At 37.0% G+C, this 16845-nt stretch overlaps 2 protein-coding genes across 4 annotated transcripts in view; both read right to left on the bottom strand.

Annotated features, from left to right (window-relative positions):
• The window catches only part of PLCB1 (phospholipase C beta 1), a 688962-nt gene that overhangs the window by 624963 nt on the left and 47154 nt on the right, over positions 1-16845 (bottom strand). The window lies entirely within an intron of this gene.
• On the bottom strand, positions 900-1341 carry LOC116595243 (cytochrome c oxidase subunit 7B, mitochondrial-like). The gene has a single exon (XM_032351391.1). It carries the CDS (start codon positions 1260-1262, stop codon positions 1020-1022), a length of 243 nt encoding a protein of 80 aa, XP_032207282.1. The 5' UTR covers positions 1263-1341; the 3' UTR covers positions 900-1019.

The following is a 16845-nucleotide window of genomic DNA, read 5'->3' as shown; positions in this document are numbered from 1 at the left end:
AAAGAATCTTAGCTTTAAAAAAAAATCCTACTATGCCAACATCTGTAGAAATCATGAGTAAGGGAAAGAACATGGTGAAATGTGTTCTTTTGTATTCTCTTCTTCCAAGAGCAAAGGTCAAAACTTCAAAGCTGGATTTGCAATGAAAGTTATTACAGGATGATTTTAATTGACTCTTGTACTTGATTAACCTTACATCTATTAAATAGATGAATTTAAGAATTCACAGTATTACATAATAAAACATTTTAATAGACATATAAACCATGTTCTGTTCATATATTAAATGTATCATTAATTTATGTATAATTTGTCATTATATTTTATATAATACTATATATTATTAAGTTAATTTTTTAACTTTTCTCATGGATAATTTTTAACATACACGGAAGTAAACAGACTAGTATAACAAACATCCCAGAGCCATAAACCACTCTCACAAACCATCTGCCCTATCCATAGCCCACCTTCTTCCCCCACTCCTCTGTTCTATTTTAATTAAGTCCTAATATCATATCATTGTATCTGTAAATAACTCAGAACACATCTCTTTAAAGGTATGGATTCTTTCTCTGAATATAACAAAAACACCTTAAAATTAACAATGATTCCTAAATAATATCAAATAATCAAATTTCAAAGTTTCTCACAAATGTCACAATTCTTTTTTTAACTTCAATATAAATAAGGGCTATTCACAGCAATTGGTTAAAATGACTGCTATTTTAAACTATAGTTTCTCCTTCTGTCTTATTTTTTTCTTGAAATTTATTTGTTGACTAAAACAGGTTGATTGTCCTGAGGCTTCCTGTTTCCTCAACTTTTTTATTAGACCTGTTGTATCCCTATGAACTAGTCACATATTTCTCTTCTTCTTCTTTTTTTTTTTTTTTTTTGTTTCAAATGTACTTTATTTCTTCAATCATGCCATATTTTAATGGGGTGCAGAGTGTTTTTACTGGGCATCAGTTATGAGTTGGTTTTGAAACAATTCAGTATTACACCAACTGGGATGATTACTGATCTCTCCATTCCTTTGGGGTGACTCTGCCAACAGGGGACAGGTTCCATTCTATTCCAATTTGTGTTGCTGTATATGCCCACACAGCAATACAGAAAGTGGTTCCACTAGCTAATATGGCATTACCATATTTGCCATGGAAATCAGGTGTCCTTTTCTGGTGGCTCTGCCTTGCCACTGTTTGTGGGATGCTTTGAACTCGGAGACGACTTAGAGCGGTTCTGGCCATGGGAAACATCCTGAAGCTGAAAACAGAACCGAGCAACTACAGGTTCCGCTTTGCTACAACTTGGTACCAAGTCTCCTTGCAAAAAGCCCTGAAACCACATATTTCTCTTCTAAGCATTTCCAATAAATCGCTAGCTGGACTTAGAGATTCATAAATGTCGGGTTTTGGGGCACCCATTCTTGCTTTCAGCTCAGGTCATGATCTCTGGGTCATGAAACTGAGCCACCACCATCCCCATGGGTCTCTGTGCTCAGCAGTGAGTGAGTTGGCTTCCTCCTTTTTCTTCTCTCTCCGCCCCTCTCCCACCTCTAAATAAATAAATAAATCTTAAAAAATTAAATAAATGTTAGGTTTTTGCTTTTGTTCTGCAACATTACTTCATAGGTAGTATATTAATAAGACTTTTAAATATATAAATGTATTATGTGCATGCTAATTAAGTTAAAGGCCAAAAAGATCATGACAGCCAGGTAAGAGAGTTAGACTAGGGAAAAAAAATCGTTTTGCTCTATCTCAGCACATTTTAGAAAATTAATTACCTTCTATAGTCCTGCTATGTATTTCTTAACATTATTAAATTGACTATTTTAAATAATTTTTATCTTGTCTTTTCTGATTATTATAATCAATGGATTTTACCACAAAGAATTTAAGGCAACTTAACTATAGATAGTCAATTTAAATTCAAAACATATTTCTAGAATGACTTATTATAATAGATGGCAAAGCAGAGTAAGATTAACTGAAGTCAAGGTCAACAAAGTAGAAACAACCAGCATTGGCAAGTAAGTGACAAGGAAGGGAAAAAAGCCATGGAAGGAAACGTTATTTTTTAAGACAGAGAATCACAAGTGTGTGACATATAGGAGAGTACATGCTTTATAAATATTTGTTGAATTTATAATGACAATAGAGTTGGAATGAATGGACTATGCCAGAGGTGTGCTCCATAAAAAAAAAACTCTTGTCTCCTTCTGTGGGAAATGATAGGATGAATGTTCAAGAATGATCACAACTAAAACTTTATTCATTCCAATCTCTTCCCTTATGGCTCAGAATAGAGAACCTCTTATTCTCCTCAGTTCTTCTGACTACCACTTACTCAATTTTTTCCCTATCCTATTACAACCAAGTTCTCTCTTTTCACAGTGTATTTTCCTTCTAATCCACTGCAGGCTTTCATTTTTTAGAAAGAATGAAGCAAACTTCCATTTTGTCTCAAGTTTGTTTCCTCCCAGAAGCAGATCCTGATTCAAGAATGGGTTTGCGGGGCGCCTGGGTGGCTCAGTGGGTTAAGCTGCTGCCTTCGGCTCAGGTCATGATCTCAGGGTCCTAGGATCGAGTCCTACATCGGGCTCTCTGCTCGGCGGGGAGCCTGCTTCCTCCTCTCTCTCTCTGCCTGCCTCTCTGCCTGCCTCTCTGCCTACTTGTGATCTCTCTCTCTGTCAAATAAATAAATAAAATCTTTAAAAAAAAAAAAAAAAGAATGGGTTTGCAAGTAGTTTGTCCTGAGGTGACTGTGGGGAGGGGAGCTGAGAAGGGAGAGAGGGAAGGCAAGAAAGGCAATCAGGGGTGTCCTAATAAGCAAGTTACTCACTGTGGAAACTGGGGCTGAATCCTGCAAGGGAATTCTCAAAGACTCTCTGTAACTTGCTTCAAGGTCATACCAGTGGAAGTGCAATGAAGTTAGGGAATTTATGAAACAACTCCCATCTATGATCTCATTGGCTATTCCCTTTAGAAACACTTGCCCTTCCATTTTCAAGAGAATACTCTCTAACTTTATTCCCACATCTCACTAACTGTCCGCCAGCAAGGGCTGGCTCCTTCCCATCACACCCTCTAGAAGTTTCTATTGATCAGGAACCTGGTTTTTGTGTGCGTCTTTCACTGGACACGCTCATCCTCTCCCTTCTCTACAACCCATGTTCTGGTGATACACACTTCTCACTATTTCCAAGCTGCAGACTCACCTTCCTCATTGCACACTGACATCTCTATCTAAGTAGTTAGGCAGGCTCCTGAACCCCATCGGTTCAAAACAAAATTCATGGTCTTTTTCTTTTCATCACCACACCAGAAATAATTTGACAATAAAATAAACAATTTACTCTCCTTGATTCTTCATGCCATTTTGGATATCACCTTCCTCCTGGTTACTCAAATAGACCCTTCCCCATCATCTTTGCTTCTTTGTCCTCATCATCTTTGTTTCTTTGTCCTCCTTCTTCTTAGCATTAAATTTGTCATCCAGTTTCTTTCTGTCATGTTTCTTCTACATTCCTATCACTACCACCATTGTTCAGACTCCAAAGTGCATTCTCAATTCTGCCATGCTATTTATTTACTTTCTCCAGATAGCAAATGATACTCCATACAAATGCCAGATTAGTCTATGTAAGGACAAATGATATGCCCATCCAGTGTCACCCTTTCTGCTCTGTAATCACATTCACTGCTCCCCACACATCCTGTATGATCAGCCATTCCCAAAGGAAGCTAAGTGCATCCTTCACTCAGTGCTTTGCCCCCTCTTCTACCTGAAATAAGCCTCCCTTTTAGGACTAGACCAAATTCTACTTTCTCTGTGTGTCCCTCAAATCTGTTCCCATATCTACCCCAAACCTCTGCAAAACAGATTGACTTCTGCCCTGTGCTCCCCCAACACCTTATTCATAATACAGACTAGCAATCATTATATTATGTGATGTGATCATTGTAGACAGTCCCCTGTTTCTGTTATGACCTTTTCACTGTTTGAAAACCCAGAACACCCCGCATTGCTTAGTATACAAGGTACTGTCAACATATGTCAGTGCATTAAGCAGAAAAACAAGCAACCTGCCACGTGTGATATCAGAATTATCTAGTCCAACAAATATTTGAATGGCTTCTGCATTTGAATGTCTGCATATCTGCTATAAATACCCACAGAAATAGACATCGTTGTAGAAACACATTGTGTACTAAGGGTAAGCATGTGCATGGACACACATACATACAATGGCCAAAGTTTCCAAAAGTGTGATATTGACATTAATAACAATTAAAAAAAAAAAAGTAGGTAAATGCCAAGAAGACAGCAACAACATCCCAAAATACTGCCTTTCTGGATACGTTGGCTGAGGGGGAAAAAAAATTCATGTTAAGATTAGCCATGTTGGGGGCGCCTGGGTGGCTCAGTGGGTTAAAGCCTCTGCCTTCAGCTCAGGTCATGATCCCAGGGTCCTGGGATCGAGCCCCATATCGGGCTCTCTGCTCAGCAGGGAGCCTGCTTCCTCCTCTCTCTCTGCCTGCCTCTCTGCCTACTTGTGATCTCTTTCCATCAAATGAATAAATAAAAAAATTAAAAAAAAATGATTAGCCATGTTGGAAACTGTCATTCTAACACTGGTACTAAATATAGTCAAGAATCAAGGACATACGGCGCCCATCAGAGGTAAAAACTGTGCACTTCTTCATTCATATTGAAGGTAAATGGTATTCTTCATGTCTCTGCCCATTTTATTAAGTTATTTTCCTTTAAGTTCATTCGGCATTAATCTAAAATCATGTCATTGCCTGAAAATCTCAAGTTTTGCTCCATGGGTGCAGAACATCACATTTTTTTTTTTTCCAGTTATTCACCTTGCCTCTGTGTGCTTGGGAATTCCAACTCCTTGCTAAAATAAATCTTTAGCTCTGGCTGAATAATAGTCTATATGAACTGGATAGATTCCTAAATTAAATTTTCTTCTCCAGTTGTATTTTGAGATTAAGGCTTATTTCTGCATTAAGCACAGAATCATTGTTGAATTAGGTAGAGACTTGGGTTTATTTTAAGCCTGAAACCTATAGCAATTCTCTTGGGCATCCCAGCTGGTATCATGAAGAATATATTTGAAGCTTCTGCTAAAAACAGCTTTGGAAATTTTTCTCTAGTTTTAAAATAAAAATTGTATAACCCCATCTTGGTCACGTATATGGAGGAGCAAACCATACGTTAACTACTCAAGATGTAAAGGCTAACTGAATAAAATACAGTATCTAAAATATAAGAAGTAGGTGACTATTTTTATAATGTTGACAAAGGAGCCTTATTTTAATAACACACAAGAAAGGGACAAAAGTAAATAACTGAGAAGATGTGAAAACATAAAAAATTAAGTAACTAATAAAAAAATAAGATGATTTTTCCAACTTATTTTGTAAAGCTATATTATCTTGATATTGAACATGGAAAATACAAGAATGAATGATTCTAGATCTGTCTCATTTGTGAAGATAGAAGTAAAATAAAATACTGGCAAGCAGATTGCAGCAATGAGCTAGGAGGGTTTATCTTAACATGTGAGAGAAGAAAAGCTCATTTCAATATATGCAGAGAAGTTATTGGACAAAACTTAACACCTATTTAGGACTATTATAAAGCCCTTAATAAATCAGATCCAGAAGAGAACTTCTTAGCGGGGTTAAAGAATTATCTTTTTCATATTTGAGAATGATATCATACTCAAGAGTAGAACATGAGAAACAGCACTTTAAGTTCAGGGAAAATACTCAGGCCAGATATCTCTGCCTTTATTCAGTACTGTACCAAAGGCCCTAGATGATTCAAGAAGATAAATGAATGAAAGAAGTAAATGAATGAATGAATGAATAATAAATTAGATAATGGTAAAAGTATTTGGAAAGAAAAATGTAATTTTGTACATATTATATATTACTTTTCTATGTGGAAAATCCAAGAGAATCTTCAGAAAAAATTATTAGAATGAAAAAGATAGTTGATGTCCTAGGGCACCCAGGGGGCTCAGTCACTTAAGCATCTGACTCTTGATTTCAGCTCAGGTCAAGAATTCAGGGTCATGAGATAGAGCCCCAGGCAGAGTCCACACTAGGTGTGGAGTCTGCTTTGGAGCCTACTTAAGATTCTCTCTCTCCCCCTCCCTCTGTAGCTGATGTCCTGCCAACAACAGGGGACTGAATGAGGTGTATACAGGAATGCTCTGTACTATTTTTGCAACTTTTACATAGATCTAAATTATTTCAAAATAAGAGGTTAATATAGTTTTCCTAATCTGTTAATGACCAAAATATACATGATCCATTCCTATCAGTTTTATTCTCCTAATTTTTTCTCAAACATGTAGTTTTATTCCATCTCCTCTGTCACCACCTTAATTCACCAGCACCTTAACCTCCCACTTTTGTCTATTCACTCTACTAGTTTTTGGCATCCACTCTTGTGACCATTCTCTCTCCTACTTGCTATCTCTCCAAAACCTTTCAATGGATTCCCATTGACTGCAGAATAAAGAAAGGTATCCTTAAGGTCTTAAATGGCCTTGCCCACCCCATGTCTCTCTTCCTCTTTATCTCACATGTTTCCTCCTTTGGCTATCCAAGCTCCATCTACATTGGCCTCACCTTGTAAAGTTCCACAGGTCACAAAGATAAAGCTCCCCCATGCTGCAAAACTCGACAGGGCTCACTCACCAAGAAATGAGGTACACACCCTACCTGCAACCACACTTTACCTAGACCTCAGCACCCAGTAGCTCCTCACACTCAGCTCACAGCTTGAGGCAGGTTCCTTTGTCATGCACTTTTCCAGAATGACCCACTCCCCCTCCATAGCACCTATCTCAATGGATAATCACCAACACTATCTGAAGATTTCATTCATTGTAAGACTCCTTTACAAAGCTCTATGACATCTGGTACAAAGCAGATGATTAATAAATATTTTCAGAATGATGAATACAGAAATGAATGAATAAAGACTATCTTTAGGATAAAGGCCATATCACCTCTTATCTGTATAAAGGATTGCGTTATGAAGAGAAGGAGCTTGACCTTGAATAATATAAAGGTAAATTATTGCCATATCTTCCAAGCTTCTTTCAAAAAAATATTTTATTTTTGCATAGTTTCTTCTTTGCTTTCCTGAAAGATTTTCTGCTTAATAGCATGTGGGAAAGCCCATCTCCATAAGTAGAATAATTATGTAAAATGTGTTTTAGAATATTTTTTCTACTTAAAGTAGAGAAAGAAGCTGCTATATTGGGTATGCAAATTAGGTTCAGTATAAAGTACCCTGAAGAAACCATCCCAACTCTAAAATAAATTAGCTATTATGAAACACCAGTTGCAATCGTCTGCTCCTTCTATTAACTCTGGTCTTTAGTGGGGTCAGTATATTACTTCAGTGAGCAAGAATGATTTAGACAGATAGTATCATGTGACCAGCAATGAAATTCCCTTCTCCTTCTAATACAAAAAAAAATGTGAATCTTCAGGCAATGAGATAACAATATCTTTTTGCTATCAAGTCTTTCAGGGAGTTGTTTTGTTTTGTTTTCATTTTAAGTAATCTCCCCAAGGTGGGGCTTGAACCCCGAGATCGAGAGTGGGAAGTGCTACTGACTGAGCTGGCCAGGTGCCCTGCTATCAAATCCTTTTGAAAAAAGGGTTAATATTTACATAGTGGATATAGTTTATTTATTACAGTCATATTAACAAATGTCTTGGCTGAACATAAGTCAGTCTTTTCCATTACCACTTCAGCAAACATGCCATGAATATAAAAAATAAATGTGTCCATGTCTCCATGTCCTTTCCCCTTTCTCACACTTTATTTGCCTGAATTATATGTATAGCAATAAAACAGATATGCACCTCTCTTAAAATTGATGTATTTTCACATGCTTAAGTCCATGATTGAAAATCTGAACATTTATTTTGACATGGCAAGTATGATTATTTGAACTGCTTATTACATATTAAAAATTCAGCTGTATATCTACATTAAAAAGAAAAGTGACATGATGCACATATAGGAATCTTTCCAACATCAACACTTAGGACAGCAAATGCAAGTGACAGATAACACTCATACCTCATGATTCTTCAGAAACACTTACTACAGCCATATTGTATCAACCCAAAGAGGTTGATTTGAAGAGGGACTAGATTTGAAATAAGGTTAGAGGTTTAGAATGTCTTAGCAAAGTTCACAAAGGAAATGGTCTTAAAGGAACACAAATTCTCCTATACTGGGGATAAATAGTGGATTTAATTCCAAATTATAATCACCAACATAAAAATCAAAGTAACAGTGGTGCACACGAGCTAGAAGCTTTGTTTGCTTGCTTTTCACATAAGAGAAACCAGGAAGAAACCTGTATTTTAAATCCATAGTGTTAAGAATTTCATGTTTCTTTCTTCTTTCTTCTGCTGTCTTATAAATGGTTTTCAATATCAAGGTCTTTTTATTGTCTGAGATGTCTACTGAGGTTCTGGACATCAAATCCATGTTTAGGAAGAAGAAAGCAAGATACAAAGGCCCTCATGCCCTAATAGATTCATGTATAAAGTACCAAGATATCTCACACAACTATCTCATTGGTCTCAGAGCCATACCTAGCTGCAAGGGAAGCTGGAAAAAATTATGTAAAGCCTAGAGGACAGTGCTTCAGTTTAAAATTAAAACAAGTAAGATAAGTGTTGGGGTGAAAAGTTAGCAGTCTCCGCATATATGAATGCAATAGAACTCTTTTTAATTTCTTTCGCTAACTAGTGCATGAACACAGATCAAAACATTTTTAAGTATGAAAAGGTTTACACAGTGAGGACTTTTACACCCACCCCTAACTCCATCTGCCGGTTTCCACCCACCATACAACATTTTTATTCTTTTTTTTTTTTTAAATATCCTTCTAGTTTCTCTATGCAAACACATGCAAATGAGAGTATTCTTGTTTTGCTTTCAGGACTTATCACCAAGTCATTACACGGAGCATATCTTCATTCTTCTTTTTTTCATTTTTCTTCTACAGCTGCATAGTATTCCATGGCTGGGTCTATCAGGATTTATTTGATTGGTTCCCATTTTCAAACATTTTATTTGGGTTTTGATCTTTTTCTGTTAATGAACAAGGCACTTAAGTTCTCGTGCATTATGCATAAGTGACTCTGTAAGAAAAAAATACAGAAGCTGGACTACAGGGCAAAGGGAAAATTTGTAATTTTGATAGAAATGGCCAAGTTGCTCTCCTGGGCTGTCGTAATCCCTGACACCACTCCCAGCAACATGGCAGCTTGCCTGTTTTCCCACAGTCTCTCTTGCAAAATGTGTGTCATTCTAGATGTTCTTTATCAGCCTCTCATTGTGTCCTATTATTTATGCCATAAATTCTATATGCAAAAGCAGAAATTCCCAGACTGGCTTCATTATCGTAAGAGGTACATGATCAAATGTCTTACACAATTATATGTGTAATTGAATATTTGAAAGGCATCCACCTATCAGGGACAGCTTGCTCTACTAAGCTGGGACATTAGACACCATTTCCTTAGCATGCTTCCTATTTTCACGAGAACTGGCAGCAAACTGGAGACCCTTGTCACACACATCAGTCCCCAGGTCCCAGTGCATTTAGCCACCACTCAGCAATTACCTGTTTCTTTGTAGTTACATAATTTCATGCACACCAGTTCTTAGAATGTTTTCTTTCCACCTCTATGCATATCCAGTTCCTCCAAAGTCTTCTGTATTTGTCTAAAAGATACTCTCCTAATTTCCTGAATCCTTAGGTAACTACACTGATCCCACTGCTATAAATGATAGGAGTGTAGTCCTGTCTCCATGCATGGCTTCAGCCTTAGGGCTCCAAAATGGACTTGGTGGTACAAGTGATGTTGCATTTATTTTTTTAAAAAACTCCCATGCCATCCAAGAGGCTTAGATGCTACAGTCCTCGAGACATGTAGCTGAAGGAGGGTTCTTCTCCTATATGTCTGACCTACCGAGTGATCCAACTGGCTCCAGGTGCCCTTTATGTTATTCTTCAGAGTTCATTGTCACCTCACAACTTACCAGTCTACATTCCAGCCTTATGTTCTTTGTTTTGGCTTCTAAGGCAACAAAAGTCCATCGGGCTTAATATAATTTCTTGAAACAAAGACTGTAAAAATGAATGTGAGGTAGTCAAGTGTGAACAGATGACTCTAATAGGCATCTCTCTAAAGTCTTCAGGAAGAAGGATTTAAACTTCTTAATTTTTGCTATAATAGTGCCACTTTAGAACATCTGAACAAATTGATGACACTTTTTAAAAAAATCTGACATCCAAATAGCATGCCTGTTCGTATTACGTATATCATTATACTGACTCTCCTGCAAGGTATGTTGTTAAATTAACAGTTCTCTTTATTTTAGATGGATTTTATCTACCTTGTATCATATCTTAATTATAATTGCACTAAATTCTATACTTAAAATCAGAAATCCAACATGAAAGTGATCAAGTTCAAGGAGCAATAAAGTTCACTTGAATATTCATTTCCAAAGAGGGGCAGTTATGGCCGAATATTAAGGTCAAAGTCAACCTTCCTTGCATTTTTAATTGAAACATGCTTTACAAATGCAATGTGAAAGTGGGTTTGAATAAGTGCCCATAATCATCTCCTTGGTAAGTCATTGGGGAAAAAAAAAAAAGAAAGAAACCTTCCAAGTGAGTAAAATATGCACAGGAGTTATTGAATAAGTGACCCTCATCTAATTGGCGTTTGGATCATCTAGCAACTATATAACTGGAATTTAGTCTAACATGTGACCATTAAATAATTAAGTCAGCTTCATTTCATAGTGATGTAGCATAACAATCTGCCCCAGAGCAACTAATGTGATAGTATTTTGGAACTAAAGTCATTCATTTTCACTTTCTTGTTTCTCTCCATATAATTTATCAAAAACGAAAAGAAAAGAAAAAGAAAATGTCATAGCATGCATGTATCATTATTATAGTAATGTATAGAACATTATTGAATGTCCTGATTTGGATAATTATGCCCTGTGTTTATGTTTTTAAAAAGTCCTTGTTCTTTGAATATATAAACTGAATTACTGAGAGGTCAAGGGGTATCATGAATACACCTTACCCCCATTCAGGAAGAAACATTCAGTGTGGACCAACAGCTTGGTAGACAGACAGAAAGATGAAAGAAGTGGGGAAAATGATAAATGATCAGCAAATATGTGTAAAGGATGGAAAGCTGTACCTTGTTTTAATCTTGAAAATTTTCTGTAAGTTTAAAATATATCAAAATAAAAATTTACCAAAGAATCCACAAAACAACGCAAATATGCACTCTTGCCTAATGAGGTGGTTTTTATCATCTCTCAGATTTATTTTAGCCTCTCTGAACCACCATTATATCTGTCGATCAGCTTTTCCTTGCCAGAATACGTCATTATGTACTTGATTATCTTACTACTGACCGGCGAGCTACAAATAACCTATCAGCCCTCCTGTCTACCAGACCTGGGTCACTCACTTGGGAAAAGACATTAAATATTTGAAACTGTGGAGTGACCTTCAATGAACTGCACCCGTAACAAAACCAGGGCATTCAGAGAAATACATGAACATCTCCAGGCCTTTAGTTACTTATTAAATGGTTCCCTGGTGACCCACGAGAGTTAATGCTCACCCTTAAATACCCAACTTACACCAGCAAGACTTGGGTGCTGAGAATAGAAGGCAATCAGAGCATAATGTACTTAACAGGTTGCCCACTGACAGCCCAGTGTCCAGCTTGCTTTGCCTATAAACACAGCACCCAGCAGACCTGGAGGCCTGACTGTCAAGATAATTGTCTGAAATCTTCACTTTGTTGTGCCACCATAAACACAAAGCTACACGCGGGAATTGAGCTCACCAACTACAAAACATAACTTGTCCATGATGGGGAAGTTAAAAGTGTTTTCCACTTCAAAATCACAGTATTGGTACTTAGAAACGATTTGTTTCAAAACAATGTGCAAAGTGAACAATTTCACATAATCGAGCCAAAATAATTCTAACTTTTTTTTAACAGCAAATAACAAAGAGAGATGTTAAGAAACTACTTATCTGAGAATTTCAGGTGGTGTGTACACTCTGACCTGTTTAATGATTAATCGGGTTTCACAAAAAGGGGAGTAGGAACGTATGCCAGAACAAAATGGGGAACACAGACCACACTTAATAACATGTGGGTGTTGGAGCCTCCTGCCATTTAGAATTCAGTTTTTCAAAGGTGGTATGTTAGATAAGAACTCTGACTTTAGTGCTTGATATGCAATCCGTATTTATCACATATTTATGTATCAGTATATGGGGAAAAGAAAATCAGTGAAGCCACGTGTTGACTATTAATTCAAGATGCACTAGGAACATACTAAATAGTTTATACATTATAAGCTTTTCTTGGATATTCTGTAAAAATCCTATTTTTTCTTTTCTTTCACACTTGTGCAAACTTTTTTTTTCCCTGCCGAGACATTCCCTTAAAGCATGGTAAATGGTGAGTATTAAGGTTTCTAAGGGAATCTGAGGATGACAAATATTGAAGTGGTCGGAAGTTGTCATTTTCTGAATCCTTCCAAGTTGAAACAGATAATGAGTTTGTTGAATGAGTTTCATCATGAATAATACAACTGGAGAAAATCTGAGTGACTGAAAATTCAATTCATTATCATATCCATGTTTCTTAAGAAGATATCAATGATAATGTATTGAAGTTCTGACAAATTTTACAATTTGATAAAAATTTCTAGCACATTCTACTACAAGTTCATTGTATTTCCTATGTTTGGATAAAAGTATGCCTGCCAATGTTTCTGGTATAGAGGTAAGAAAGACACATTTTCTTTTTCTTTCCTTTATCTTTGCTTTTATCTTTCCATATCTTTGCTTCTATGTAAAATTAAAATAGAAATGTCTTGCATCTACATAGGCAATTATAATTCTCTAAATACTAATAAAAGAAAACCTACATCTTGTTCATTTAGGTAACATTATTTTTTTTTTTTTTTTTTTTTTAAAGATTTTATTTATTTATTTGACAGAGATTACAAGTAGGCAGAGAGGCAGTCAGAGAGAGGAGGAAGCAGGTTCCCTGCTGAGCAGAGAGCCTGATGTGGTGCTCGATCCCAGGACCCTGGGATCATGACCTGAGCTGAAGGCAGAGGCTTTAACCCACTGAGCCACCACCCAGGTGCCCGGTAACATTATTTTTAAATATTACAACTACTTACCCGTCGGGACACTTCCCATTTTAATTTTTAAATCATTTGCTTTACACAATTCTCCTCTGAAACATTTACAAGATATTTTAATTACCAATCCAATCACAATAGCACAAACATACACTAATTTTAGCAGTCAACTACACAATACTTTAAGAATTACAAATTCACCCCTGGGAATCCATTTCCTGATGTATTCAATGTTTATGGGTTAATGTTTGACCAGTTCATTTTATAAAACACTAACAGGGTTAAGACTAGTTTTAAAAATAAAATACATCACACTATACTGCACTCTTTGAATAGGTCAGAGATTACAAATGTGAATGAAAGCAGACAATTCCCAGGAAGCTTCCAAAAGAACTGTGAAAGTTATTTATAAGTAGGTGGCTACTCTTATCAGAAGATTAACATGCAATAATGCCATAAATCTCCCTTTGTTTAGAAATTCACATTACCCCTCTGTTAGTTTCCAATTTAATATTAGCAGGAAAATGCATCTCTCCTCCTAATGAAATTAACCATGAGTTTGAAAGGCATTTATACATAAGAATGCCTAGATATTTTTATATTTGTTTTCTTTTTATGGAAAGCAATCATTACAATTGTGTTAGATTGCATCATTGTTCCCAGGACTTCACCCCTCCCTGTGTCTACTTCCTTTTGCAGTTCCTCCCACTAGACTCTTTGATGTTGGACTTGGCTGTGTAACTTGCTTTGGCCAGAGGAATGTTAGTGAACATGACATAAGCAAAGGCTTCAAAGGTACTTGTGTGGTTGGTCTTGCTTTCTAGCACCTTTGCCATTACCCCAAGAAGAGCCTCTTCTAGATGGCTGTTGGCTCCTTAGGCTGGGACACACAAGGAACACATGTTGGGAAGACATGTTGTGTCTAGCCTACAGCTAGAGCCTGGAACAAGCTAGGCCTAGATCATAACCTGAAGTCGAACCCAGCTGAGCCAAGCCTATATCAGCCAACCCACAGCCAACACACAGGCAAGACAGCTGGAAATACTGATCACTGTTTCCTGCCACAGAGATTCTATGGTTGTTTGTTACAAAAATAACTTACTGAGGCAGTAATCAGTTATGTAAGCTATGTCATATTTGTATGTATACATACACACACACACACACCACCACCACCACCACCACCACCACCACCACCACAATATGTGTAACTATACAATATGTGTAACATTTACTCATTTAGTCACCAATTTTTGATACTCTCTGTATTACTGTATGGGCATTAAGCATTGCTGGCTCTAGTCTCTGGAAGTTTCCCATCATAAAATATTATAATTGATAGTGCCAATGTGACAACAAGAGATAGAGAAATTGCCCCTACTCTGTCTGCGTCCATCATTAAAGATTTTGACCTTTTCTACAAGTATAAGTGCTAAAGAATAATGGAAAAGGACAAGAACAGCAATGAGAATTCGAAGAAGGGAAGAGATGCTTGCAAGTCACTGTTAGAAAATGGAGTGGCATGCCCCAACCATTCCACTCTAATCATTCATGAAGCAATTTAGGAAATAGAAAACTCATGAACCCTCCTTTAAAATTAGCTGGATGACAAAATCCAGCTAACCAAAAAGTGAGTCAAATTAAATAATTAATTTAATTACATCTATTAATTATGAAGAGGAACCTGTGGACCCAAATAGGAAGGAGGAATCAGAGTCTGGCATTTTAGATACATGCAAAGGACACGATGGCTAGGTAGATGTTTGGAGTGAAGCAGAGTTAAAGGGACACATGACTCCAAAGTTTTTAACTTGGGAAGAAAGAAAATGGTGTGGTAAACTAAAAGAGGGATAGAGGGTCATGGATCATGACGAAAGGACAGATCAAGAAAATTCATGAGTTGATTGTGGGGTGTTGAGTTTGGAGAGTCTACAGGGCAGCAAAGTGGAGACAGGCAACTGGGAAATAGGTTTGGCATGATCAGGACTGTAGACCGAGACTAGGTGACAGTTCACATGCTAGGAGTAGATGAGGTCATCCAAGAATAAATACACAAATACAAAGTAAGAGGCCCAGTGCAAGCCTTGGAAAGATGCACTGTAGGCTGAGCCTGTTGATCTCTAGAAGCCACCACCACACTTATGACAAGGACACAGTCCCTTCTGGTGCTCCCAGCCAGTGATCAGTCCCAACAGAGAGATGAACACAGGCCCATTCCTGGCACACAGGGGACTCCTCTAATTGACTTTGACCCAAGGATTTTCCTTCAATTTTCCTGTACCTTCCTTAAAACACATGCTAGTCTGGGAAACCTCCCACCAATGTCTTCTCCCTCTCCCCTTCAGTCAAGGTCAAACTAGCACCAAGGTCAGAAGGCTCTCTCAGCCTCTCCTAGCCCCTGCCTATTCTTACTAGAGGTGCGTCCCCTAATAAAATCTTTGCATAGCTGGGATGCCTGGGTAGCTCCATTGCTTAAGCATCTGACTCTTGGTTTTAGCCCAGGTCATGATATCGGGGTCATGAGATCGAGCCCTGTGTCAGGCTCCATGCTCAGGGGGGAGTCTGCTTGAGATTCTTTGCCCCCACTCTTTTCCTCCCCCTCTGGTCTTCCCCCTGCCCATTTTCTCTCTCTTTCTCTCCCTCTCTCTTCCAAAATCTTGGTACATTTGATACCATTTTGGCTTGTGCTTTCCAGAGAATCTGGACTTTCTTCCCATTATTGTTTCAGGGTGCTTTACCATCGTGGAGGCAAACTCACAGAACCTTGCAAGACATTTTGTGCCTTTTGCACACAGAAAAATTTTGCTTATATCATAGTCAAAAAAGAATAAAGCTATCAAGTAACATGCCTCCCTTTTAAAGAGCACTCATACAATTCAAAATCTAAACAGAAAAGAGTTATGAAAATCAACATCATTTCCACAATTCATGCAATTTAAACACATATCTAACTTCAGATTATCCCTGTATCTCATTCACATGTTCATGGAGAATATACGAATAATTTCACAGAAAAAAATTTGAGTTAATTCTCTTGAGCTAAAGTTCTTCCCTGAATATATGTCACAATATAAAGTTGGAGATAAGGCTAACATCCACAAAATAATATAACATTAAGAGATAATCTAAAAGGAAATCCAAATGTCTGGGTAACATTAAAGGGTATAAGCCATTTTTAGTGAACTCCTGCACTTTAAAAAAATATCACTAAAACTACAACAACAAAAAATAAAAATAGAGTGTAGGAAAAAAATCTCCACTTTGATGCAAATGTCATAATCCTATTCCAGAAGAAAGTGGAATGACACTTTAAGGCAGAACAAAATGAGACAAAAGGATTTTAAATGTTTTTCAAATAAGGATTCACATATAAAATTGTGATAGACAGATATTCTCATTCATGCAGCAATTTAAGATTTAGAATACTTGTGAACCCTCCTTTTAAATGAGGACAAAATCCAGCTAATGAAATAACCAAAAAGTGAATCAAATTTAAAAAGTCACAAATGGAGAGTCTGAGACAAAAGAAGTACTGTTGAGAATGGAATCCATTTAATTAATGCTTTA

Source organism: Mustela erminea, chromosome 7 (genome assembly GCF_009829155.1).
Source record: "Mustela erminea isolate mMusErm1 chromosome 7, mMusErm1.Pri, whole genome shotgun sequence".
NCBI lineage: Eukaryota > Metazoa > Chordata > Mammalia > Carnivora > Mustelidae > Mustela > Mustela erminea.
Note: the sequence above shows the minus strand (reverse complement) of the source record. Positions and strands in the feature narration are given on the sequence as shown.